The sequence below is a fragment of the Penicillium longicatenatum genome, assembly GCF_028827895.1.
Source record: "Penicillium longicatenatum strain IBT 33135 chromosome Unknown contig_1_segment0_segment0, whole genome shotgun sequence".
Lineage (NCBI taxonomy): Eukaryota > Fungi > Ascomycota > Eurotiomycetes > Eurotiales > Aspergillaceae > Penicillium > Penicillium longicatenatum.
The window spans coordinates 1,364,091-1,390,393 of NW_026643119.1; the positions used below are offsets into that span (position 1 = coordinate 1,364,091).

Here is a 26,303-nt window from a genome sequence, read left to right on the forward strand (position 1 = left end):
CAGGAGAACTCTCCAGTGATTATATTATCAATATAACAACAGCGCTGTGTGCGCTGCAGTTCGTGTCATCACTCGTATCCAATCCAACCGTATAAGGCCTGCGCCTTAACATTAAGACTGACTTACGGCTAGGACAAGTCGATCCATTTAGATGCGCCGCGTTAGGGTCCGGTCAATCTTAGTGTGAAAAAAGGCAAGCGTTATTACTTAAGTGCAATAAGTCTCTTTTCGACCCATTCTTTGCATTCTGCAGTTCTTTAGACACGCTTCGCGAGGCGACTATCTAGAGAGAGTGAATAAATAATATATAGTCACGTGAAATATGAAGATTCGGGGGCTAGCGTCAGAACCTCAGAAAAAGCACCTAATCAGGAACAAGGTGAGCCCAAAAAGCAAATGGGGCGAAGAAGAGGTGATGACGAGTCACACAGGGCAAAGGGGTGGCGGAGCTCAGGAGCTCGGTGCTCCGGGTCAATAGCAAAAATGCCTCAAACACAACGTGCAGGGGAAATATGGGGGCAAGAAAATAAATGGGAAGTTAGGTGGGAGGGGGAATTGGGAGGTCATATACAACCACGCACAGGCATGCACGGAGACCGGAGGCGGTAGACCAAATGTGGTCAAACTTAACCTAACGAAGTAATTAGCTGTCCCCATCCGATATGGTGTAGTGGCTAACATCGTCGTCTCTCACACGACAGCCGGGGGTTCGATTCCCCCTATCGGAGTTTCTTTTTTGATCCTTGTGCCATCATCATCACTTACTACACGAAATATTTGGCAACATGTTTTTTTCTTCCAACTATTAATTCGTTTACTTATTCTTTAATACCATTTCAAGCGTTCCACCATTTTCTCAAACTCTGTTTATACTAAGTCAGCAGTTTTCCCGCGCATCATGCAGAAACCGCATACAAACCATTTGATTCGGCTTCCTCAACTCAGAAAACACAAGCTCGTACTTTCTAAACTCATAGGGTGTCTTCAGAAGAAGTACCTCCTTATGCTTGTTCGTCCAGCCCTTAACACTACGCAGGTGATGCAAACTATGGGCAACTTCAACCCTCGGATCCAGGATCAGGCTGACATCCACATTTGCAGGACTGACAAGTAGCGGGTTATGTCTTGTATCTCCTTCCAATCTGTATTCTTCTTCCAGAGCCAGGTGCTCTTTTTCAGGGCTTGTTGGGAAAGGGGCATAAGGGGAGTTGTGGCGGGCGACTTCGTCATCTGTGCCTGATTGGCAGCTCTCTGTTCGTTCTGGATTGAGGATGCATCTTTCGAGTATGACTTCTTCTGCTTTTGCAGCTGGAACTTTCTCTGCTTGTAGGTAGGAAGCTGTGTGGAGAGGCTGGGTGTGTATTCGGTGAGTTAGAGTTGTGGCTTTCCAAGCCCGATGGAGAGGTTTGAGACCTTTGGCCATATTCGATCGTATAGTTGATAAGCCCTCGGATTTGGTCAAATGGCGATGAGAGTTATGAGCGTTTGTAATGAGGGGTTTGATGTTTATATAGGGTTTACCCCGGAAAGGATACACGAGATAGTTGGGAATGACATCATGAAATCGTCGAAGGCGTCGAAGGCGACCTATCCATTGTTCATTCAGCTTTTTCTCGGGTAGAGAGAATGTACCATCAGATGAATTTACACATGACCTCATGACTTGAAGCCAAGCTGTTTGGGTCTACCAACACCTTTCTATTCAATCATAACCAATGGAAGTCAGTTGACTGAAGCTGAAACAGCCATGCAGCCCTAGTTTCTTTAACTCGAGAAGTAGTTGTAGAACCAATTGGAATACCTCTAGGTAGGATGTTTAAAACTACCTAGGGGCATACTGTACTTCTGTCTAATTTGGGCAGTACCTTGTGGTTGACTACTGTACTAAGTAGCCGTGACACCGTAAAAAAAAAAAAAAAATAGAAAGCAGGTGAATACTGTACATATATGTAAACTGTCAGGGAAAGTTGAGACCTCGGGACATAATGGAATGCTTGTGATGTGGAACGACCCTCCTGGGTGTCTAAGATATTATTTTACATATAGATGAAAATCGCCATAAGCTTTTTCAACGAGTTCCAATGCTGGAATAAAAAGGTTGTTGGAGACTGCCCAGTGTCAGGTAGAGAACCTTCTCGGCTATCTTCCAATCCCAAAGACTAAAAAAAAAATATGATGTACCTACAGGATAAACAGATTATCAAATGCTTCCTGTAGATAAACCTTTAGTTGAGACCATCAAACCATTTCATTCGCCAATCAACGCCGAAACAATAAAAAGGGAATCATCTAATGGAAAGGGAGACCCCAACCAACATGCAAACAATAAAAGAGCAAAAAAGTAAACCCAAGATGCCTCGAGACAGAATAAGATAGTCTGGGCAACCCATCCTTCCCCCACACCTGGGCTAACATCACACCCAGCATTTCCCGAGATCAGTCACTCATCCAAAACACGGAAGAGACAACTAAGAGGACCGCTGCAAAGCCGCAGCAACATCAACCAACAACGAACCCAGCTCCTTCGCCCCCTCAGAAGCACCGCCCTCCATCTCAAGCCCCTTGACCAAAAAGTTCTTCGCCTCCTCATACCTCGCCATCTCGGCACAACACTTTCCAACCCGCCACCAGGCCTTAACGTTCCCAACAGGCTTCGAATCAATACTGCACTTCGCATCAACCAAGCCGGCAGGCCAATCCTGATTTCCCATATGAGCCTGCGCCCGGTTTCCAAATAGTCCCGAAAGTTCCTCTCTAGCAAGACCGACAGGTTCCCAGCCGGGTCGCGCAAGCGCCATATCAATCGCGTAGGTGTACAGCTTGACGGCTTCGTCGAAGTTGTTTTTGCGGTAGGCGGCGTTGCCGCTGTCGCGGAGTTTGGTGATCTGGGCGCTACGCTTGGGGTTGATTGGCATAGGGGGTGGGGGGATGTTTGGGGGATCGAGGGAGAGGAGTGAGCGGTGGAGGGCGTTTAGTTCGTTTAATTCGGTTGTCATGGTTGTTGTTTGAGATTGTGTCGGGAGGGATGCTGGGTGGCTAATTGCTTTGGAGGCTGGGTCCATGTGCAAGGCATATTCGGTGAAGATATCGATTTCGCTGGCCATTTTGGGGATTTTGGACTTGGAGTCCGTGTGATTTGGGTTGGCTGGTTGGTTTTGTTAGTTCGGAGGTCATATATAGTTGTCGAGATGGCGACTGGTATTGGGTTGTGAAGTGATGATTGGGAGGTGGGCGCTTGATATCATTGAAATACATACTGGCCTTTATAAGATAGCAGAAATGGTATGATGCCAAGTAATCGAGGACTGGTGAATGTGCGGCGAATTGACAGATCTCCGCTGCGGAGAGCAAGCTGTCCAAAAGCGCGCTGGCCAATAAGGCGGTGGCAGAATACTGTAGCCAGGCACAAGATTAAGGTGACAATGTGCACGTGATTCTGTTTATGCGGTTTGCACCAGGTACAGATGCTCAGTTTCAAGTTCAGGGTATTCATGATTTGCACATGCAATCTATTTGCTTACATCCAACAGAACATACAGTCATATGGAAAAGGCAGGAAGCAACCACAGCAGTAGCCTGTCCATGTAGAAAAACAGAAATAGGAGGGAAAAAAAATAAACACAAAACTATGCGCCCGCCAACACCGGTCCGTGATCATGTCCGGGACACAATAAAAAGCAGTCGCCCAGTGATTTTGGGTATTCGTTGCCAGCATTCCTGGCCTCCACAGTCCTCATCCAATGTTTCACGTTAAGCCTCCTTTACCGCTGGTGTTGGAACCCGCCAACTGTAGAGCCGTAGTCAGACGGAGTATATGCGTCTGTTGGTGGCGGGTAATGTTGTCCGTGGGCCCCGCCATAGGGTGTGCTGTTATATTCGGACATATGACTGCCTCCAACCGAGGACTCGGTGGGGTCATAGGCTCCGTGCATCGCGGAGCGACCGTTAGGGTTGCCTAGGTCGTCAATTTCACTCTGGTTCAACAGAGCGTAATCCTCGTCGCGGTCGCTCCGTGATGAGCCCATGCCACCAACACGGCTGGACCGGAAGTCATCCTCGTCCTCCTCGAAATCGTGAGCGGGGTTGGAAGAAAAGGCGGCTTTGGACTGGGCGGCGAAGGTGGGGTCTGAGACGGCGTCTGGGAGAGTACCAGTGCGGCGAAAGTGCATAACGTTGCGGAAGGACATCCAGGCAGTAGCAGCGAATAGAAGGCTATTTAGAAATGTTAGCCCTGAATTACCTTTCACCAAGAAAAAGCAAAAAAGCCCACGTACAAGATAACGACGCCGATGATGGTCGTTGCTTCACTCAAGCTGCACTTAGTAGCGCTACCGTATGCCCAGTTGTGACAGCCGGATGCGCTGCTAGTTGTAGTGCTCTTGGTGGAAGAGCTGGTGCTATCGGCTCGGCGGTTTTTGCTAGACGAGCTCGAGGAACTGCTGGAACTGCTATCACTGTCGCTGCTGGAGGTCTTTCCAATACTCTTTCCCTGGGCGACGTATGAGGCCAGACACACCCATGCGCTGAACCAGAAGATTGCGTAAAGAACATCGACCGTTGCGAAGGCGTAGACGTTGCCGAAGCGGCGGGCTCGGGGCCACATGGGTACTGCGGCGAGGTAGATCAAAGCGGGGAGACTGATCCAACACTGATCCAAGCTATTAGCTGACAAGTTCGAGGTTCTAGAAGTAGCTAAGTCGGACGGGACTGGGTGTATTGTTTAGGAGTCGAGCACGTACCAGGATCCAGTACCAGACTGTCCGTCCATCGATGCCATCGCCTTTAGTCCAGATAGCGATCGTCAGCGCCCAGGCGAGGAAGATAATGAATCCTTGTGCGAAATGGAGGATGTTCTTCGTCCTCCCCAGATTGCCGGACGGCCGAGGGAGCTGCATATTGAGTGTAGAGTAAAGGAGACTGCAAGGGCGAGATCGACCCTTTCAAAGAATCACCCGACAAGGGGGCCTCGGTAAAAAAAGTCAAGATCGCAGAGAATGTGCGATTGACAGGAACGTCCAACGGGAAGCAAGTCGGGAGAAAAGTGGCTGTCAGACGAGGAATGGGGGGACAGGCGGATTGGGAGTTTCGGGGACACGCAGTGTTTTTCTTGGCTTTTGCGTATCAACCTCTATGTGGAGAGGCTCTTGCGATCCAAGCAATTGTATGGGAGGGGTTAAGGATGATTGAAGGTGCTACAGCAAAGATACAGGATGAGCCGGAGGGGAGGCTAGGCAATAATAATGATGTTCTTGTGATTCCCGGCGATCGCCCAGGCGACAGCCCGTGTGGTTCTATTTTCGGGCGCTTCAGCCACGGTGGAACCAGAACCAAAGGAAGACTTGACTTGATACCAAATGATTAAAACCAGACGCCTAGAATTCAAACAGCTCCACTTCATTTGCCGCGATCGACACCGACATCATAGGGCATTTTACGGGGTTTTCAATGTCTATGTGGCTGTGTTTCGTACGGAGTAAATGAGGGACTCTGAGTAGTCCGAGTCCTGATGAGATTGAAGTGACCTTCAATTTGATTCGCCCCAGTGGCGCACGTCAGATCTCTACGGCATATGCTAGTCATACAAACTGGAGGCTGAAGATATGCGAAGTGCAGACATTCTTCTACGATAACTTAATTTTGAATTTAGATATGTTAATGTGTTGCTGGGGACGTAAATAGAGCTGTAATGACCGCTATGATAGGTGTAAACCAAAGTAAAAGTAAATGCAACCGAAATAAAGCAGATTCTCAACAGAACCGAAAAGTCATCCAGTGTCGTGATTCATAGTATTCATACATCATGATGATTCTGCAAAATCTTTCCCCGTCAACTCTGCTTCTCTCGTTTGCTTCATAAGCTGCCAAACTTCACGCAGGGGCTGGTACACGTGCACATGCCACCACCATGGAAAGGGGTCGTCGGTTGAAAAACGCGCGTCCTTCCAGAAAAGAAATGGCACAATTTCTGCTTCAACAACGGCGACCACGCGCTTCGCAAAATCTAGGGATAGAAATAGCGAAATGAAGCGAGACACAGTTTCATGATCCACTATTGTTGGTCGGGAGCGTGGGCTTGGTGAGAGGGTCGCAGGGACGTTCCAGGAAACAGGCTCGATTGGCTGCTGAGACAAGACAGAGAGGTATCCACGAACAGGGCATTGTGCATCACGGAGAAGGTTCTCCAATGCCACAGCTCCAGGGACGCAATCGGCGATGTGGATAGTGTGGCGTACGGAAGATGTGTCGAACTCTTCGTCAACCAAAAGCCGCACCGATAGGTGGCCGGTCATCCGCGCTCCGCCTTTCTCAGCAAAGCTTTGCATGAGTTGATGCACAGCTTTGGCAAGAGCTTCGTCCAGGGGGGAGGCACCCCAGTGCGGGGAACGAGATTTGGCCAAGCGGACCTTAATTGCATGGACAAAACCACGCACAACCAGCACGTCGGCGAAAAATTCTCCAAGCCGGGTTTGTTGCTGCAAGATCCAGGGAAAATCCATGGAGATTTGCATTTCACTAACTTCCGAGTACGTTTTACTAAGAGTGCGTTTGGGAAGAATGACAGCGATTTCGCTGGAAATGGGATTAACGCGTCTTATATTAAAAGACTTGGTTGGCGATCGGTTCAAAATCTTGTGAATAGAGTCACGCGACTGAACCTGGTGGTACTCCAGCATGGGAAGCTTTTTCTCGGCCAAAAATTGACGAAATGAGTCTTTATTGCGGAAGCAAGCTGTCATTTCTGTGTCGAATGCGACGCATTTGCAGCTTGTGCGACTCTCCACAACTTGTCGGGCAGTGGCGTCTTCGACGGCAGACGCCTTGGGCGAACATGGAATCCACACATCAACCTTCTCACGCTGGATGATATCCAGTATCCTTGAGAGGTAGTGGTCTTTCGGAACTCGGTAAAAAGCGACCAAAGTCTTTGACATGCCCCCGCCCGACCGGACTGGAAGGTCCAGGTCAGCAACATCCACGCCCACTACACGGTGACCTTCTGCATCCCAAGTACGCGCCAGAGCAAGACCGGGCGATGTGCCGATTCCGGTAATCAAGACCGTCTTAGGATAGAAATGTACATCTTGCAGGGCTTCCTGGCGTCGACGTCGATCTGGTTTCGAGCGTAGACAGGCAAGTAGGATGGTAGCTAGGAGAATAGAATTGTCGAGGAACAAAAAAGCAAAAGAGAACCAGACACGAAAGAGACCTTTTGCCAAGGCCAGCCCGAGCATCTTCAATGAGAAGAGCAATCGGTGATTCACCCCCGGGACCACCATTGGGACCAGCGGAAGAGAAGGTTTGAATCCTCAAAATGGGTACGGGAAGCAAGGAGAGCTAGGGTGAGGTTCAGCCCAATTGAGGGGCTGATCGGCGGGGAAGTCACGCATCTGCAGATCGAGTTGCAACACCCTGTTCTACCCTGTTCAAGAAACCTCGGGGGTTCCAAGGGTTTGACTGCGAACATGTACATCGCACGGACAACATAAGTACTTGGCTAAACCCCAGACCAAATCTCACTGCGGTTTCCAAACCCACCGGGGATCAGGTTACCGAGACGTTTTATCTGATCACTCGGCATTATCGGATTATCGGGGTTGATTGCCTGAAGTCCTTAGCTCCGAGGCATCTGCGTCGTCATTCTCCATTGAATGCGCTCCTTGCACCAATCACTGACCGAGATCGGGAGGAATTATTTTATCTTGAGCTCTGCACTAAAACGCTTTCGGGTCCACGTTCGGCACTGACGCATCCTCCGCCACTTCTAGCTCATATATCATGCGGGGCATCCTCCGTTCAACGTTGCCATTGAATCGCTGTTTACTTCATACCCTCAGAACTTACAGGTGCACTTTGGCCCCGATTTCCCAATATCCGAAGTATACTTCTCGCTCCATTGCATACTCTCCCGTAAGAATGTCTGCACGACCGGCCTCGCCCCCTGCTCACGCCCGCCCTGGGGAGACTTCTGTAAGCTTATCTCTGGTTCGCAATATTCCCAAATACAATGGAATCTTATTAAATGCCCGTGTGGCTGGTATAGAATGAAGATCACCGGACAAGAAGACTTCTCCGCTGGGTCTTCGCTCAAGAGAATCTTGATGAAGTCCGTGGACACCCCGACAAGGTCCTAGCTCTCATCGACGAGTTCAGCAAGGAAGAGCGCATGATGACTGTCGGCCAAGAAAAAGGCAAGCAAGTTCTAGATGTGATCGACAAAGTCAAGCCAGAAACCATGATCGAGCTTGGTTGCTTCGTTGGCTACTCTGCGATCCTATTTGGTGACGCATGTCGGCGCAACGGCGGCAAGCGGTACCTCAGTCTGGAGTACAACCCAGAATGGGCCGCGGTTGCGAACATGCTCATTGAGCTCGCAGGTCTCCGCAGCTTCGTTACTGTCCTCGTCGGTCGCAGCGACGTGACCCTCGACAAGCTCTACAGAACCGGCGATGTAAAGCAGATCGAACTCATGTTCATTGATCACTACAAGCCTGCCTACTTGACAGATGTCAAGCTCTGTGAGCACCACGGCATGATCGTGCCAGGCTCCGTGCTGGCTGCTGACAATGTCCTTTACCCGGGTAACCCACCGTACTTGGAATACGTCCGGAGTACAGTCGAACAGAAGCGGGAAGCTGCGAAGCAGGGCCCCACTAAGGGATATAACACGGAAGGCATGCGCGAGCGTACCGTGAACTCCTTCATGCCTGAGGGTGATGTGCCATTCCTTGAGACGGTCGGTAACCCCAATCTCGTATACCAGAGTGAACTTCGGCAACCGGAAGGGCATCGGGTGAGTCACATCCACTCAGATTAAGTCTAGACCATTGCTAACCAGGAAACAGGATGCAATTGAAGTGACACGATGTGTGGGTGTGCAGGAAGCATAGAGATGGAAAACAGCCTAAATGACGTGGGGTCATTTTAATTGTACAGCGGGCCCAGCCGCCACCAAGATAATTCAGTGAAGAAGAATTGAAAAGGATTATCAATCATGAACAACCGCACGACAGTACTCCGTGTAGAAATATAGACATATAGGAAAAAAGATGCCGACCTTTGCCACATCGGGAGGCCGATGAGACGGTATTACGGCATTTGTCGAGTGCTCCGCCCGAGCCAAAGGTTGCCGTCGCCAGGACCTTCCCCCGCATCGGTGCTGCAATTCCGTGGGGGGCTTATATAAATCCCCTTCCCATCCCACTTTTTCATAACTTCCAAACCATTCCATTCCCAATCAATTCATCATGGCCTCCAAGACCTACAACGTTGGTATCATCGGCTACGGCTTCAGTGCCAAGATTTTCCATATTCCTTTCGTGGCGCAGATCCCCGAGCTCAAGCTCTATGCGGTCGTGCAGCGCACCCCCAAGGCAAACGATGATGCGGAGAAGGATCACCCCGGAGTGAAGTCTTACCGTACCACTGAGGAGCTGGTCCAAGACTCCGCCGTCGACATTGTCATCGTCACCACTGCTCCGGACTCCCACTTTGCCTTGTGCAAGTTGGCGCTGGAGGCGGGCAAGCACGGTTCGTCCTCGAATGGCCCAATTGAGTGAAGAACTTGCTAATTTGGTATCTAGTTATTTGCGAGAAGCCCTTCACTCCCACCTACAAGGAGGCTGCCGACCTTGTCACCATCGCGGACAAGCAGAAGAAGTTGTTGGCCGTTTACCAGAGTACGTCACCGCGTGACCCCACCAACCCTCTCGCCCTGGCTTTACAAACCCAACTAACCTACAATAGACCGTCGCTGGGACGCCGACTTCGTCACCCTATCCAAGCTCGTCAAGAACGGCTCCCTCGGCCGCATCTCTGAATTCGAAACCCACTTCGACCGCCACCGTCCCGAGGAGCCCGCCGCCGATGCCTCAAAGTGGAAGAACAAGGTCATGCCCGGCGGTTCCGCTGTCTACGACCTCGGCACCCACCTCCTAGACCAAGCCGTGCACCTCCTCGGCCTCCCCAAGCGCGTGACCGGTTTTATCGGCTCCGCACGCGCAGTGAACAGCAACGGCTTCGAGGACTCGTTCACCGTCCTGCTGCATTACGCCAATGGCACCTTAGTCACCGCCAAGGCAACAGTGGTCAGCCCCGAAGAAGAGCAATTGCGATTCTGGGTCCGCGGTGAGAAGGGAAGCTTCAAGAAGTTCCACCTTGATATTCAGGAAGATCAGCTTAAGGCTGGTATCAAGCCTGAGGATAATGGATATGGCCGTGAGCCTAAAGAGCGTTATGGTACTTTGACTACCATACAGGATGGAAAGCCTGTTAAGGAGATCGTTCCTACCGTTGAGCCTCCTACTTACACCGAGTACTACCGGAAGTTTGCCCGCGCTCTTGCTGGTGAGGGTGAGCTTCCTGCTAGTGGTGAGGAAGCTGCTCAAGTCATTCGATTGATTGAGTTGGCTCGTGAGAGCTCACAGAGTGGACGGACCTTGGATGTTTAACTGGCAATCATGTATGAAAAGCAACGAGATTATGATTAGCGGTAAATAGAAAAGAAGGCTGGTTTTGTATTTAGCCAATTACATCTGTGATTATCTCTTCACGTGGACTATTTGAGGGGGTTTCTTAGACATGTTGACAATAATTCCGTCTTTTGGTTATAGTCGATCAGGGCCTTTTGCTCCAACATCGCCTGATCATGAGAGTCTATATTCCTGGGCATTAAAGATGGTAAGTTGAATTACTAGTGTCTCAAATTTTGTATCAGTTGCATTCTCAAACACGAATAATATCAGTGATGTATCATTTTCGCCCAAGTGACTGACTGTAATTTCATTATAGGAAGAATTTATCATGATGACTTAGGCTATCAGCTGCATTCCCAGTTGATGAAATGATGCCCTAACTTTCTTTGTTTATAATCACGGCCTTTTCCATGAATAATTTCAAGTTCCAATGGTTTTAAAATCGAATTTTAAATAAACCAAGGTGACGGAAACATAATCACTCTCTATTGACTGGTACTTGCATCTTTGACACCAGGCGACATGGGATTTGCATTTCTTTCGCCTGATTCCTAAAAGACCACAATCTGGCAAGCTGCGAAGAATATTTTAAATGACCGTTAGCATGCAAGTAAATTTAGCCTGTACTACTAGGGTAACCGCATAAGCCTTTGCCAAGTGTGTAACAAAGAGTGGATAGGTACTTGAAGCTTTGAGAAAATAAGACGGCTTTGCATGAGGGGTTCATCTATACCAATTTCTCGCTCGCAGGATCGGACCCTTGAAGTATATCCTTTCTAAGTTTATTACATTGCCAAGTCTTCGGCAGTGTGGCATTGGGACTTTGGCTGAAGTGGGCTGTCGTGATTACGACGCATTCCACTTAGGTACAGGATGCAGAGACCCGTTATTATGTGTCTCGGTAAACAAGGAGCCGGTCAATCACCATGCACCAGTATTCAACACCCAATAAGAACTATTTAAAATGGGAATGGCCAAGGCTACACCGGGAGCAAACTCGATATGAGTGAATGACCCCTCTTACATTATTAGTGTGACAGCCTTGTCGTACTGCTCAAATTTGGGATGCAGTCTGAGCTGCATGGTTAGCTCCGTTACTTGTCTTGTTTCGTAGTCCGGAGCTCAAACATCAGATGTCATGTTTCCACTGTGTAGGAGATTGAGATGCCTCCAGAGACTTTCAAAATTCGAAAATCCTCCAAGGTTCGTAAACGAGGAAACCCCGCTGTAGATGATAAGACCCTTCGATCGTGATTCTGGGGGCCAAATGCAGCAACTATCACCCAACAGGGTTTGTTTTGCGAGAAAACACGACCAGCGATCCGGTGCGGATTTTTGCCGTAAGGTTTCAACTCCACTAGAGTGTTTCAGAATCACCAACTCACACGGACGAGAACCGCCACATCTGGCCCCAAACGCCCCTCTGGTTTTCATTGGCTCCTAGGTCAGCGCCAGCGGCTCTCTGACATCTCATTGCCAGACTCCTATGGTGATACCAGTGTAAAATGGCGGGGCCACGTTTTCCGTGCAGCTCAACCATGCTGACCACATGGTTGTCATGCAGGAGGGGGTAAGGTCCGAGCAACTAGATTGACTACTTCGAGGTTCTCGCCAATTTGCAGACCGCTCAATGGCCGCAGGACTATTTTATATGTATCTGCACTGGCGTCCTGTTTTATTTTTAAATACACTGAGCGACAAAAAGTGAAGGCAAAAACATTCGGTGCTATGGATGTTAGTCAATTGCCCGATTTCAAGATCCTGCCCGATCCTGAATACAATAATTTCTGCAATGAGAAATCCATGATTACCAAAGATTCCATCAGCCTTAAAACCACATCCTCATGGACCTACTGTGGACCCCTTCTAAGTCTTGATCCCGACCTTTTACCATCATCCTTCAAAACCTGGGCCGATGCCACAATCAACGGCTCACTACTAGACCCTTTACTCTCTTTCCTGGGATTCGTCCATGACTTCCTAACAACAAACAACCTATCCAACTACTGGATCACCGTCCGCGCCGATACAGGAACCCACGATTTCGACATCCCAAGATGGCACACAGACGACCTATTCTTCTCATCCCCGGCCACACCAACCCACCGCCGCCGCGCCTCACTAAACCTATTTCCCAGCATCACCCGCACCAGGAAGCAATCTACCTCACATCCACGACGCCAAAGTGAAGACCTCAACCATCTACTAGAAGAGTTCCCTGCCCCACCCGCCCAGATAACATCGACAACCCCCAACCCCACAAACTGGAAACTCACCACAACCCTCCTAGGTCCCGGAACCCTATTCATAAACCCGGAGTCCACCCCCATGGCCCGTGAGGTCCAACGAGAAGTTAAGCGCTCCGTGCGGGCCGAAAACCCACATCACATCTGCGCGTCTGTGCGTTGTGTTGGCTGCGCCACGGCAGCGGAGTCTGTGAGGACCCGGCTTGTTGCTGAACTGGATAGCTATGGGGTTGTGCAGGCCCAGCCGGGGGAATACGTGTTTTTTCGGGTCGGGGATGAAGTTGGGGCGGTGCATTCGGAGCCTATGTCCAATGGGGATCGGATCTTTGTTAATGTTGTTCCTGGGAATGAGGCAGATTTGAAGAGTCTTATGGCCAAGTGGGGGATGGAGTATCCGCGGGCTTGGTGTGTGGGATTACCATTTCAGATGGCTGGGGAGGTGCATTGGAGGAATATCGGTGGGTTTTGAAGGTATTGGCTTTGTTTTGTTATGCGTGCTGCGGTTGATACCCAGATCGCTGAGGATAATGCTGTGAAGGTATAGTGGTCATGAATGATGATATTTATCAGTGCCATTGTACTCTATGAATTGAATTACGGCTTTCTTTTCTCCATTTCGGTAGATCGTGATGAATGGACTGTTGTCTCAAATTGAGAATTCATCGGTAACTCACTATACATGGGACATGCGGATGTAACATTTGGTTGGTTTCAGCTAATGCAAGGCTGTTCTTTTTGGTGTGCCCTGAAATTGACACATCAAGATGTAATTATTATTAGGTTCTTATAGAGCTCCGAGTCTTTTAAACACAATATATCGGCATTCTATTAATTCCAGGGTCATGAACTATCTTTTTGTAGATCAAAGGTGGTCCCAGATGTTGATGACATCATCAATGCCAAGCCACTATGACCCAAAACGGGGTTTCTGTTACTAAATACAAATCCCATGAGTGGTAGTTCGTCAACACGATGGAGCACATGGAAGGGGAGACTGTACATAAAGGGAAGTCTTGCGTTTATGCCTAAGCTAGCTTCCGCGGAGATATCCCATTTACTGACGCGTTAGACGGTGAGGGTTCCCCGTACCCCCACAGCGAAGCAAGTCATGTCTTTGTATCTGAGGACTTTCCCCTGTAAGACCGTTCTCTCAGCACTGGACCGTTGGCACGGGGAGTACAAAGTATAGTTGTGCCTGGCTGAATGGAACCTGATAATTTTACCCTGTCTCTTCATGGCGGAGTCGAGTAGTGCATCAGGGGGAGTGTCCCGGGTCATTTCATGGCAGTTTGACATCGATCGATACTTGAACCCTTTTATTCCAGCGCCGAGATGGCACTGTATACCCAGGCCTGTGGCCCATTTTCTGGGACATCGAGCTGAGCCACCCAAGCCGCTTGGAAACCTTGCCATTGCCTTTTGGTCTCTCATCGGTGCATTCTGTGGTGTGGCCTTGGTGGCCTCTGTTTCTGAGCATGTGCCATCATTTGAGGCTCGTGATTCTCCGGCTATTATAGGCAGCTTTGTGAGTTGATGCTTCTTCTATCACGAATATGACTACGCGATGTCACCGGGCTTATGCTGACAACAGTATCTGACCAGGGTGCTGCTGCCGTCCTTGAATTCAGTGCCATCGACTCGCCTTTTGCACAGCCACGAAACGCATTCTTCAGCCAAATGATTGCCTGTTTGGTAGGCGTGAGCATTTCAAAGCTCTTTGCTTTGAACCCCAACTCCGAGAACTATACTTCCCTTGGAGGTGCCTTGTCCTGTGGACTGACCACTTTTCTCATGGTTCTCACCAATACTGTACACCCGCCGGCCGGTGCCACATCGCTACTTGCCGTCACAAACCCCCAAGTTGTAGGGTTGGGCTGGTTCCTGTTCCCTGTGATGATGTTGGGCGCTACTTTGATGCAGGTTGCGGCCTTGCTAATCAACAATATCCACCGTCGGTTCCCATTATACTGGTGGACACCTCGTCCTCTCTCACGACCACAAAACCGAGATGTTGAGCAACCTGAGAAAGAAGCTCCTTCTCTTCCTAGTCAGTATGAGGACAGCTTGAAGGAACCTCGACAGCTGATAGTGGGCCGAAGCGAAATCTTGGTTCCGGATGGAGTATATCTGACCGCAAGTGAGCGGAAAATCTTGAAAGAGATCCAAGAACGTGTGTAGTGGTGAGAAGATGCATACCGCAGATGAAGTATATAGCCCAGGGATGGCAGTGATGACGGTTATCAGTGGCAAATCAGGATTCATACCTGAGGCACCAAAATACTATTGTGCGGTGACGTCGGAACTTCCAATCAGCGTATTCACTGTGGCCCACTGTAGAGAATTTTTTTTTTCGATTCTCACTGCACTTTGTCGAGGTAATGAGGGGTTTGTGCACAACAAAAGTCCACAAGGATCAAAGATTTCAATTTGATTTTTCTTTTTTCCTTCAACCAATCTAAATTTCTAGGTCGGGTTGATTTTGGACGCTGACGTCGAGGATTAGAGATCCCAGAGTTTTCTATCGATAAGGGCTTTCAGGCACTCCCCACCCAACTTTCTCGCCCCTCTACTCTCCGCCCCGCCAGTGACGCTCCACTCAGTCTTTTTGCATTTCTTTTGCCCTCAATCTCTTCGTAACGGGTCTTCCACTTCCCATCCGCCCTCCCACCCCCTCCCCACCCTCACTTTTTCTCCCATACACACACACACAACCGTCACAATGGTTTCTGCCTCCAAGGCCGCCCGTATGGCCAAGCGCGCTGAGGCCGGCGACAAGAAGTCCAAGAAGGAGGTTGAGGCCACCGGCGAGCAGCCTGCCACAACCGACGAGAAGATGAAGGAGGTCGAGAAGCTCACCCAGCAGATGGACAAGCACGGTCTGTCCGATCGTGTCACCACCGGTGTCCTGTCCTCACTGCCGGCTTCTCGCGATGTTAAGATTACCTCTGCTTCCCTTGTGTTCCACGGCAAGGTCCTCATCACCGACTCCACTCTCGAGCTCAACTTCGGTCGTCGTTACGGTCTGCTCGGTGAGAACGGATGTGGAAAGTCTACCATCCTCAAGTCTATCGCCCAGCGCGAGTACCCTATTCCCGAACACATTGATATCTACCTTCTGAATGAGGGTGCTCCCCCCAGTGACCTCGGTGCCCTTGAGTGGGTTGTCCGTGAGGCCCAGAACCAGTTGGCCAACATGGAGAAGAAGGCCGAGGATATTCTTGAGGAGAACGGTCCCGAGGACCCTATTCTGGAGGATCTCTACGACGTGAGTTATTCCCCAGAAAAACCCCTCTCCTTATCACCTTTGGTTTACCAGTCTGGGATGATACTAACATCGTTTACAGCGTATGGACAAGATGGACCCCTCCACCTTCGAGATGCGTGCCTCTTTGATTCTGACTGGTCTCGGTTTCAACAAGACCACCATCCACAAGAAGACCAAGGATATGTCCGGTGGTTGGCGTATGCGTGTGGCCCTTGCCAAGGCCCTCTTTGTCAAGCCCTCGCTCTTGCTGCTTGATGACCCCACTGCTCACTTGGACTTGGAGGCCTGTGTGTGGCTCGAGGAGTACCTGAAGAAGTGGGACCGCACCTTGGTGCTGGTCTCTCACTCCATGGATTTCCTGAACGGTGTCTGCACCACCATGATTGATATGCGCATGCAGCAGCTCATGTACTACGGTGGTAACTACGACTCTTACCACAAGACCCGCTCCGAGCAGGAGACCAACCAGGCCAAGGCCTACACTAAGCAGCAGGAGGAAATCCAGCACATCAAGAAGTTCATTGCCTCCGCTGGTACCTACGCCAACTTGGTGCGTCAGGCCAAGTCCCGCCAGAAGATTCTCGACAAGATGGAGGCCGATGGTTTCATCCAGCCCGTCATTCCCGACCGTGTCTTCACTTTCCGCTTTGCCGATGTTGAGAAGCTTCCCCCTCCCGTCCTGTCCTTCGACGATGTCAGCTTCTCCTACTCCGGCGAGTGGGCCGACACCCTGTACGAGCACCTCGACTTCGGTGTTGACATGGACTCCCGTACCGCCCTTGTCGGCCCCAACGGTGTTGGCAAGTCCACTCTCCTCCGTCTGATGACCGGCAAGCTCAGCCCCATCGGTGGTCGTGTCAGCCGTCACACCCACTTGAAGCTCGGTCTGTACAGCCAGCACTCTGCTGAGCAGCTCGACCTGACCAAGTCTTCTCTTGAGTTCGTCCGTGACCGTTTCCCCGAGAAGTCCCAGGACTACCAGTACTGGCGTCAGCAGCTGGGCCGCTACGGTCTCAGCGGTGAGTCCCAGACTGCCATTATGGGTACCCTGTCCGAGGGTCAGAAGTCTCGTATCGTCTTCGCTCTGCTCGCTATCGAGTCTCCTAACATGATTCTGCTCGACGAGCCTACCAACGGTCTCGATATTCCCACTATCGACTCCCTGGCCGATGCCATCAACGCCTACCAGGGTGGTGTTGTCGTCGTGTCTCACGATTTCCGTCTGCTTGATAAGATCGCCAAGGACATCATGGTCTGCGAGCACAAGACTGTTCGTCGCTGGGACGGCAGCATTGGCCAGTACAAGAAGTACCTCCGTGACAAGATGGTTTCCGCTGGTGCTGTCTAAGCACCTGGTATCAACATGTTACCTTTTCATTTTATATTTGATGACGACGAAATGCTAGACGAGAATCGAAGGAATTACAATGCTTCGCGCTCTAAAAAGTTCGGAACCCACAACCCGGAAAACCCATCGGTCGAGCCTTACTCAAGACAGTCAAGACTCGCTGGTTTCCACCATGGTTATTGGTTCTTGATTCCCTTTGTGTTTTTCGTTTGTTTCTTATCTCACTTAGATCGGTGGTCATTTTTCTCCCTCGCATTTCCACTAGAATTGGGCATCAGAGGGTGGTTTGTGATCGTTCGGTCTTGGGTTCTATTTTCTATTTTGCCTGCTTTCAAGACGTTTGTTGATGACTCCCCCAACCTTTCTTTTCTCAACATATGATGGGGAAGCCTCCACCATTGAGAGTTTCTTTATTTGCATATTGTTTGATAGAGTAACTGGTTCATTCTGCCCGGACGGCGATCCGGGTGGGGCTGGTTCTTATGCTGTTCTGGATCGATGTATCTACGGCTTCTTCGGATTTTGAATTGGAATGGTTTGCTTCCCACAATGCTCCGTAGGCAATACTCGGTAGTGATAAATTGAATTCTTAAGGGCTTAAGATAGATAAAAGATTTTATTTTTGGACAATGATTCACGAGCCCTGCTGTATTCCATGCTAGGGTAATCTACACCCCAATTATTGAAGAGAACAAATTGTGTCACTGCTTAGTCCGCTCCGTGACCAACTCAGGACCAAAAATATCCGAAGCGCCACCCCGTGCCTTCTCCTCCAACTTCCGCTTCTTCGCCAGACGTTCCGATTCACTCTCAGAGGTAACCTGGCTCGACAGAGCCTGCGGCTGCGCAGAATCACGCTTATTACGCAGACTTACCTTTTCAGGATTCTGGCAGTGATAAAGCTTCTTGGCAATGCGCTTCAAGTCCTTCATTTGATTCGGGTCCGAAGAAAGAGTAGTATACGCCCCAAGGAGAGCAGAACAGTCAGTCAAGACTTTGTGAAGCTTACTCCGGAGTTCGTAGAGGGGATTCTGAAGATCCGATGGGCCCGCACTACCATTCGTAGTTTCCGTGAGGGGTCCACCGAGTTTAGTATCGAGATAGAACTCAGCCAAGGGTCTATCGGCGAGAAGGAAGGCCGATAGCCAAATCTGAGAAGGCGTGTAGAGGAAATAGGCGTCTGTCATTTGGGCAGCAGATTTAAGGATCTCACGGGTTGTGCCGTGTGCGCGGGCGATGCGGTCTGATAATGATGAGGATGAGACAGGGGCAGGCGCAATAGATTGAATTGCTTGCAGGAGTTGGTGTGGTGTTTGGTGCAGAAGATGAGGTCCCGGTGCGCCTTGTCCTTGTGCGATGGCTTGGAGCTCCATTACGCCACCTTCTAGTCCGCGGAAAGGATGGCGGACGTCGAATGTGAAGCGTAGACCTTGCATGAGCAGGAATTCGGGCGATATAACGTCTTCTGTTGATGTGTCGCCTGGGATTCCGTCTGCGAACTGCCTGAGGGACATATAGTAGTTGTCGGTTTTGGTCGCGAGGAAGAGCGCGCAGGCCATGATTGATTTCGGGTGATAGGTCATTGGAGAGTTGGTTAGGTAGAAGCGGCGGAGATATTGAATTGCAGTTGCCTTTGTATAGTTGAAGTGGTTAGAAGCAATTTGGGCTATAAACCTTGGAATAAGATAACTTACGCGGACCATCGTTGGGAGCGGTGGCTTATAGGTCTCGCCTAACTCCAATGTCTTTTCACAGTAGTATCGGACCAGAATGAGCTCCTCCTCTGGTGTCAGACACTCTATCTCTTTCTCTGATTTCTTTGTCTCGCCATCGCTCCCTGGCTGTGGTGTTCCAGCCGCAGAAGGCGTGGCAGATTGTTGGGTGGAACGCGCTCTCTGTAATGCAGCTCGTACTCGGCCACTTGCTATTTTATTTGTTTTGTCGCGTAAAGCACTGAGGGATGACTCAGTGTAGGACCATAGTCGAAACTGTGAGGAGGCGCGGTAGATGTCGTCTTCGATCATGTTGGACAGAGTCCGAGCTGCGCGCTGCGGGGCGACCGAGATTTCAACTGGCGCCCAACTAGCTTTGCTTGCGTTGTACCTGATGAAGCTCAGGGTATTAAGTAGGGCGGGCAATTGAAGAGAGATCAAAGCTGTGCGGGCTTTCACTAGGAAACAAAGATCGTTGAAGTCATGCTTATCGATAAGGAACCCACCCAAGCAAGCTAGTGTTATGGCACCGCCCGGTACTCTGTTATCAACCTTAGAATTAACCCAGACATTTTCTTTATTTCAATATTCATGGAGATTGGGCCTATTTACTACGAGTTATGTGACTTGTAGCACAGTCTCCTCAGATAATCGGCTAACGTGGGGGCCGAATCCATGCATATATTTCGGTGAATCTCTCAACTAGATACAAATAGAAGCACCCTTGGAAGCTTCAATCATGGTCGGTATGTACTTGCAGATTTGACAACCCAAATATTGCTGATATCCGTCACTGCTTGCTTCCATTCCAATCAACCAAGAGTCACAGAGTACTGAAAGGGAAACCTCCCAACTCCCAAGCCTATCTACAAGTATCTCTTTCATCGCTCATTCAATCATCAACCATCATTGTTCACCTTTAGAGCTACTCCCCAAGCAGGCTGTTAGTGACGTCGCCCATTTGGCCCGCCGACAGCTCACTATCCATGCCTCCATTCCGGTCGATTCCAACATCCCGGAACGCTGATACAACTCGGGCCACGTCAAAGCCCATACTGGAAAATCGATCAATCAGATCTTTGTTGTATCCATCATACCTAAGAATGAAAGGTAAGCATATGCAGGCCCGGAGTCAACAGAATGCCGGTACTTACTGAGCTAAATTATCGTCACCAGCCCCTTCTGTCTCATCTTGACCGACCCCGTTCTCGCTACCAGAGGAGGGGGCACCTGCATAGAGTGTAGCCCACTGTCGTGCAACACGATCAAATTCTTTCGGTGTCCTCAAAAGCATGTTGGCAACCTCGGCATCTTGTGGGTCCTTCGGCTCCGGTGTGCTGAGCAAGGATTGCAAGGAAAGAAGGGCGGATTTGATGGTCAGGACGGGCGACCAAGCACTGGAGAGAGTATCTAGGCAAATAGCACCCTACATATAGCCATTATGATCAACTTATGCTGAGTAATAATGTTTGTTAGGTTGCGATTGCTTACCGTCTGACTGCTGACATTTGGATGCCAAACTTTGGTCTCAAATTTCATGACCGGAGGACGGAATGGGTAGTCGGTTGGGATCTTGATATCGATGTTGTAAGTGCCGCCCTCATAGGGCGTACCAGGAGGCCCCGGAAAAGATCCACGCAGGTGTGTGATGTCCTCTTGTTCGTTGACGGGCGCAGCCGTAATCTGAGACTTGGTGTCGGCATGGATATCGGCCATTTCCTTGCCAATCCGTCGCATTCGATTGCTAGCCATGGTGTGTGGTGTATTTGTACAACAGCAATGGTCTTATGAAAACAAAATTATAATCGTTGTGCCGTTCTTAGGGGGGTGGAGGTGATCGTGTGAGTTACTGTCACGGAATACGATCGGAGGGGAAAAGGCAAAGTTCGGAGCTTATTAAATCTGGCGAATTTGGCATCAACAGTAGCTCTGGAAAGTATCCACGCCTGTTTACAGAAAGAAACAGCACAATCTATTTGTTTCTGGGGTGAAACAACTAGAAATGACGAGCAGTCCTGGCAGCCTTACCAATGGAGGGGAACTATGAGAGACGATCAGTTCCAGTCACAGCTTTCAGAGAGCTCCACTTGGACTCGGTAGATCTTGAGTTCGATGCTTGTACTTATACAACGGCCTGCAAGGACTATTGAGCGTAATCGAGTCCAGTCCGAAGCTGAATCTTATCCTGTTTGGGCCCGCATTGAACGTTTTGGCGCCGGGGACCGCGGGCAACTGTGATCCAGGCAACAAGGCATCAATGACGCAGATAACTTAATTCCTGAGGCACTCAATTATCACGTGCTCATGGCAACAGCTGCCAGCTCTCTCGGACCCCCGAAGCTGCAACACGCAACTGTATTCACAGCCATCACTCCCAACTCTCACTTCCCATCTTCATCTTGCGTGAAGCTTGATATTCTCATCCATCTATATCATCTGCAGGTCTTCCCTTGAGGATTTGACAGCGTTCCTCTCGCTGGCTTACAAGCATGGTTCGTCGCCCTGCCTACGACATCCAGCTCTCATCCACTAACAGATCATCGAATAGGGTAACCAGCAGTCGAACATGGGCGGTGCCCCAGGTGGTGACGGTCGCGATGATAAGGATAAGAAGGTATAATTCCCTCCTGCTACTCAGTTACTCGAACAGCTTTGACGCCCGAAATTCGCAGAAGGACAAGCCCAGATACGAGCCACCTCCACCCCCTACCACTCGCATCGGAAAGAAGAAGCGTAAGGCCGCCGGCCCCAGCACAGCTTCCAAGCTGCCAGACATCTACCCAACTTCGCGATGCAAGCTCCGGTATCTTCGAATGCAGCGAGTCCACGACCATCTCCTACTGGAGGAGGAATATGTTGAGAACATGGAGCGAATGCGCAAAACGAAGGCCCAAGGGAACGCTGATCCTGCAAGGTCGGGCGATCTGGATGTGATGGACCGTAATGCGGATGAGCGAAGTCGAGTCGATGACATGCGAGGAAGCCCCATGGGCGTTGGTAACTTGGAGGAATTAATTGACGATGACCACGCCATCGTTTCCAGTGCTACTGGTCCTGAGTACTACGTATCAATCATGTCTTTTGTCGACAAGGATCTTCTCGAGCCCGGCGCTAGCATTCTTTTGCATCACAAGTCGGTATCAGTTGTGGGTGTTTTGACTGAGGAATCGGACCCGCTCGTGTCGGTGATGAAGCTGGATAAGGCCCCCACCGAGTCATACGCCGACATTGGTGGTCTGGAGAACCAAATCCAGGAAGTCCGTGAGTCGGTTGAATTGCCTTTACTACACCCCGAGCTTTATGAGGAGATGGGTATCAAGCCGCCAAAGGGTGTTATTCTCTACGGTGCTCCTGGTACCGGAAAGACTCTGTTGGCCAAGGCTGTTGCGAACCAAACCAGCGCTACCTTCCTTCGTATTGTCGGTAGTGAGCTGATCCAGAAATACCTGGGTGACGGTCCACGCTTGGTCCGTCAGATCTTCCAGGTTGCCGCTGAACATTCCCCGTCTATCGTTTTCATTGATGAAATCGATGCTATTGGTACCAAGCGTTATGACTCAACATCTGGTGGTGAGCGAGAAATCCAGCGTACCATGCTGGAGCTGCTTAACCAGCTGGATGGTTTCGATGACCGTGGCGATGTGAAGGTTATTATGGCGACCAACAAGATTGAGACTTTGGATCCTGCCCTGATTCGACCCGGCCGTATTGACCGAAAGATTCTCTTTGAGAACCCCGACCGTAAGTACTCCTCCATAAGCTCCATGGGAAGCCCTCACTAATCCGCCTTTACAGAAAACACCAAGAAGAAGATCTTCACGCTGCACACATCTAAGATGTCTCTGGGTGACGATGTGGATCTGGATGAGTTCATCAACCAGAAGGATGATCTTTCCGGTGCCGACATCCGGGCCATTTGTACTGAGGCTGGTCTGATGGCTTTGAGAGAGCGTCGTATGAGAGTCCAGATGGATGACTTCCGTGCGGCTCGCGAGCGCATCATGAAGACTAAGCAGGACGGTGGTCCTGTCGAAGGACTTTACCTGTAAGCGCTGACCCGTGCTCTTTCGGGAGCTGCGCTGCCGATAATTGCGGTGGAGTAGTCTTCGAGCATTGATCTGTATTTTAATGGACCGCATGCGAATTTATGGACGAATGGCATACCCTCATAAGAACAATCCCACAGTGTTGTGATTCCAGTAGGGCTGTATATTGGAATGATCGAGTCTAGATGAAAAGCCTAGGCCCGGGGCTCTCTAAGACCTGCAATCTCGGATTCATAATGTACGGACACGTGAAATCCCTCTCGTGGTTAGGTTTGCCGTTCCCACTTTAATCCCCAATAAACCCTAGTAGGACGTAACCTCCATGGCCTTGATTACGAGACGCGACCCTCACCTTTTCAGACGGGCTTAACAACATCGTTGGCAGCAAAGATCATACCAACGCTGACATTCGCAGGGAGCTCAGTAGCAGGGGAAGGAGGATGCATGCAAGTGAGGTGCCCTCCGTCCAACTGTTCAAGGATAGTGATGTCATTGGCGTAAGTCTCGGCGGTGGCTATAGCATTCAAGATGCCAATGAAGATGCGTGTGCTAGGATGCAGAAGAGCCGCGACAGATTCGCCGAATGTTCAAGTTTACAGGAGGAATTTGCCCAGGTGAGCACCACTTTTGCCTAGGATAGACAAATTTCCAAGAACTGGCAGTATTTGCGTATGTATTGAGATGTCCGCATAGGTAACACATCCACCAGGTGGAGGTAGCTACTTTACTTTAATAAAGGTTAGAGCAATATGCTAGAGCAATATGTTTGAGCAATATTTCTTTCTTCAGAATAACAAAGAATGAAGAAGTGACCATATGAACTAAATTTCCTTACTCATCAAGCTTGAAATATATCTAAGTCACTTTGTTAAATGGTATAAACCAACTTCTCTCCGCTGACGTTGCCCAGTTCCATTTCTTCCAGACCCTTCAGCACGCCCTCCAATCCACTGCCGTTCTTGTTCACGGTCGCTGGAAGGGGTTTGATGCTCCCATTTTCCAACAGGGGCTGAGTTAACGCCAGAAATGACTGGTAAAACTGTATATCCTCTGGGTTGGGCGTGACTGGTGTCTGGCCGAGCCAGCAATAAAACTCGCCCATGGTATCGTATCCGCGAATACAATCCTGGCCATGGACCTGGGGGTTGGTAGCCTTAAGCAGATCGTAGTCTGCGGGCATAATGGTGCCGTAGTTGCCCGGCTCACAGTCTGACATGGCCTGCGCGCAGATTATCGTACCCTCACCCGTGCAGTCCCATGCATACGTCAGACGGTTCTTGGTCAGCTCTTTGATATCCGCGGCGCAGGTTGGGGAATTATAGTCGAAGACGGCATCGGCCCCCAGGCCTTTCACCAAGTCAAAGTTGCGAGGGGAGCAGGTCGTGATGACGGTTAGGCCGGAGAGTTTGGCAAACTGGATGCCGGCCATGCCTGTCGCAGTGCTCCCGCCGTAGATGAGAAGAGGAAATGCTTCTTTGCATGGCTCCGTAGGCAATGGTAGTTGGAGGTTCTTATACATGCCTAGTCCCTAGCTAAGACTTTAGCATATCTGAAATGAAGTTGGTTTGAAATGTGGCTTGGCGCTGTCTTACAACTGTCATGATGGCAACCCCCAAGGTTGCCGCTTCTTCAAAGCTCAAATTATCGGGGATCTTTCTTTGGACAGAAGCCTTTGCAACGGCGTACTCGGCAAATGATCCCGATTCACGGTTGACCCGATTTCTGCTCCAAGTTTCAGGATCAGGTCATCCAACATGGCAAATGGTTGACTATAAGTTCGCATATACTTACGCGCCATGAATCCAGCCGGTGATACGATCACCTTTTGCAAAGTTGGAGACTTTACTCCCAACCTCCTCCACAACACCGGCGTAATCGCATCCCACTCTACACCCGATATCCGCAACTCCATAACGGACGTGCTTCCAGTCGGTGGGGTTGATGGCAACTGCTTTGATTTTGACGAGCACCCAGTCATCATGCAACATGGGCATCATCACATCGCGGACAGCAGCAACAGTCAGCTGCACTACAACGACAGCTTTGGTGGTAGCCTTATTGGTAAGAGGAAGTAACTTAGGCATAGTGATATTGAGAAGAGGGCAATGAGTTGCAAGTGTATCGTAAATAACCTCCCAGAATTGAGAGAATCTATGAGCTGTTTAAATAAGGTGAGTTGAAGAATCAGCGAGAATTGCTTCATGCAAACCCAAGCCTTTGCCCAACTGAGGCTGAGAATACGAGGGGCAGTCAAAGAAACGCACCTTGCATGTCCGTGCGTCACAGCAGCCGTTCTTTGTCTATCAAATATCCATCTAAATGCCTCTATCGCTTCCTGGTCCCACCCTGACCCACGTAACAAAGACTACTGTACGGGATATTCGGCCCCATTGGTTGGTGGGTCGCTCTCCCACATTTCCGATGTGATACCCCGCACCAGACGCTGGCAGTATTTGGCCCGTTCTACTCCATACAGGTCGACCAAGGAACATGGGCCCAACCGCTTCGAGGGGCTTTTGGGACGCCTAGCCAGCACATAAATTGGGGGCCATGGCCAATGGTTTTCGGAAGCCCGTATTTTCTAGTCTCCGAGAATTGGCGTCTATTCCACGTCGAAGAGATTCGACCACATGTTCACTGAAGTCGCACAGTGGTGTGTCATAGGAGTCAAGTCGCGATGTAACGGCCATTATGCATCAATGGCTTCTAGGACCCCTTTCCCTTTCCCCAAACGTTTGGAAACATTCAATTTAATGATCGCCGCCGATTGCCTCAGCAAGCTTGACTCCCCTGAGGCAGCATTGAAGCAAATACGACCTTCTACTTGCTAATGTGACGACAAAAGCCTTGGTGACGAAAATCTTCAATGCCATCCGGGTGAAACTTTTCTGCAGGCATAGAATCCGACTTTGTTAGTGTCGATAGAACGGATGTTTGTGGAAGTAGTAAGCTTAGGTCTTCAAGATTGAAGTAATCAAGAAAGAAATCATTTTTATCGATTGAGATGGGCCTGATCTTTCGCCAAAAGCCGGACCTTCTCTCCAAGCACGTGCTACTTCTCCCTTCTATGACCAGCATATAATTTAACTCACAGGCCATAGATTAATGAAGGAGTTGACGGTGCTGGTACATGAAGGCGTAATTGGTCCCATTTGGCAACTAACTACTGTTTGTATTCTCGCCTGCAGACTACAATGAATTCGTTTCTCAAGGG

At 49.8% G+C, this 26,303-nt stretch overlaps 12 protein-coding genes across 12 annotated transcripts; 6 read left to right on the forward strand and 6 right to left on the reverse strand.

The window, feature by feature from the left end:
• Positions 1-2,468: 2,468 nt before the first annotated feature.
• On the reverse strand, positions 2,469-3,104 carry N7484_001296 (uncharacterized protein; the record flags this gene model as incomplete). The annotated part of the gene is made up of 1 exon (XM_057111716.1): positions 2,469-3,104. One exon carries the CDS (start codon positions 3,102-3,104, stop codon positions 2,469-2,471), a length of 636 nt encoding a protein of 211 aa, XP_056976453.1.
• A 657-nt stretch (positions 3,105-3,761) lies between these two features.
• Positions 3,762-4,895, reverse strand: N7484_001297 (uncharacterized protein; the record flags this gene model as incomplete). The annotated part of the gene is made up of 3 exons (XM_057111717.1): positions 3,762-4,212; positions 4,275-4,648; positions 4,740-4,895. The coding sequence occupies 3 exons, from the start codon at positions 4,893-4,895 to the stop codon at positions 3,762-3,764; spliced, it is 981 nt and encodes a 326-aa protein (XP_056976454.1).
• A 903-nt stretch (positions 4,896-5,798) lies between these two features.
• N7484_001298 (uncharacterized protein) lies at positions 5,799-7,277 on the reverse strand (the record flags this gene model as incomplete). Its single annotated transcript, XM_057111718.1, has 1 exon — positions 5,799-7,277. One exon carries the CDS (start codon positions 7,275-7,277, stop codon positions 5,799-5,801), a length of 1,479 nt encoding a protein of 492 aa, XP_056976455.1.
• A 637-nt stretch (positions 7,278-7,914) lies between these two features.
• On the forward strand, positions 7,915-8,888 carry N7484_001299 (O-methyltransferase; the record flags this gene model as incomplete). Its single annotated transcript, XM_057111719.1, has 3 exons — positions 7,915-7,968; positions 8,042-8,791; positions 8,844-8,888. The coding sequence occupies 3 exons, from the start codon at positions 7,915-7,917 to the stop codon at positions 8,886-8,888; spliced, it is 849 nt and encodes a 282-aa protein (XP_056976456.1).
• A 357-nt stretch (positions 8,889-9,245) lies between these two features.
• N7484_001300 (putative NAD binding Rossmann fold oxidoreductase) lies at positions 9,246-10,448 on the forward strand (the record flags this gene model as incomplete). The annotated part of the gene is made up of 3 exons (XM_057111720.1): positions 9,246-9,528; positions 9,582-9,677; positions 9,745-10,448. 3 exons carry the CDS (start codon positions 9,246-9,248, stop codon positions 10,446-10,448), a joined length of 1,083 nt encoding a protein of 360 aa, XP_056976457.1.
• A 1,752-nt stretch (positions 10,449-12,200) lies between these two features.
• On the forward strand, positions 12,201-13,187 carry N7484_001301 (uncharacterized protein; the record flags this gene model as incomplete). The annotated part of the gene is made up of 1 exon (XM_057111721.1): positions 12,201-13,187. The coding sequence occupies one exon, from the start codon at positions 12,201-12,203 to the stop codon at positions 13,185-13,187; it is 987 nt and encodes a 328-aa protein (XP_056976458.1).
• Positions 13,188-13,952: 765 nt separating this feature from the next.
• Positions 13,953-14,896, forward strand: N7484_001302 (HPP family protein; the record flags this gene model as incomplete). The annotated part of the gene is made up of 2 exons (XM_057111722.1): positions 13,953-14,243; positions 14,321-14,896. The coding sequence occupies 2 exons, from the start codon at positions 13,953-13,955 to the stop codon at positions 14,894-14,896; spliced, it is 867 nt and encodes a 288-aa protein (XP_056976459.1).
• Positions 14,897-15,437: 541 nt separating this feature from the next.
• On the forward strand, positions 15,438-17,331 carry N7484_001303 (ATP-binding cassette family ATPase ARB1; the record flags this gene model as incomplete). Its single annotated transcript, XM_057111723.1, has 2 exons — positions 15,438-15,983; positions 16,063-17,331. The coding sequence occupies 2 exons, from the start codon at positions 15,438-15,440 to the stop codon at positions 17,329-17,331; spliced, it is 1,815 nt and encodes a 604-aa protein (XP_056976460.1).
• Positions 17,332-18,032: 701 nt separating this feature from the next.
• Positions 18,033-19,355, reverse strand: N7484_001304 (TFIIH complex kinase subunit CCL1; the record flags this gene model as incomplete). Its single annotated transcript, XM_057111724.1, has 1 exon — positions 18,033-19,355. One exon carries the CDS (start codon positions 19,353-19,355, stop codon positions 18,033-18,035), a length of 1,323 nt encoding a protein of 440 aa, XP_056976461.1.
• A 613-nt stretch (positions 19,356-19,968) lies between these two features.
• Positions 19,969-20,795, reverse strand: N7484_001305 (E2 ubiquitin-conjugating protein UBC1; the record flags this gene model as incomplete). Its single annotated transcript, XM_057111725.1, has 3 exons — positions 19,969-20,140; positions 20,198-20,469; positions 20,535-20,795. 3 exons carry the CDS (start codon positions 20,793-20,795, stop codon positions 19,969-19,971), a joined length of 705 nt encoding a protein of 234 aa, XP_056976462.1.
• A 737-nt stretch (positions 20,796-21,532) lies between these two features.
• On the forward strand, positions 21,533-23,092 carry N7484_001306 (proteasome regulatory particle base subunit RPT2; the record flags this gene model as incomplete). Its single annotated transcript, XM_057111726.1, has 4 exons — positions 21,533-21,535; positions 21,592-21,657; positions 21,716-22,784; positions 22,839-23,092. The coding sequence occupies 4 exons, from the start codon at positions 21,533-21,535 to the stop codon at positions 23,090-23,092; spliced, it is 1,392 nt and encodes a 463-aa protein (XP_056976463.1).
• Positions 23,093-23,957: 865 nt separating this feature from the next.
• N7484_001307 (zinc-binding alcohol dehydrogenase family protein) lies at positions 23,958-25,173 on the reverse strand (the record flags this gene model as incomplete). Its single annotated transcript, XM_057111727.1, has 3 exons — positions 23,958-24,617; positions 24,682-24,811; positions 24,881-25,173. 3 exons carry the CDS (start codon positions 25,171-25,173, stop codon positions 23,958-23,960), a joined length of 1,083 nt encoding a protein of 360 aa, XP_056976464.1.
• Positions 25,174-26,303: the final 1,130 nt, after the last annotated feature.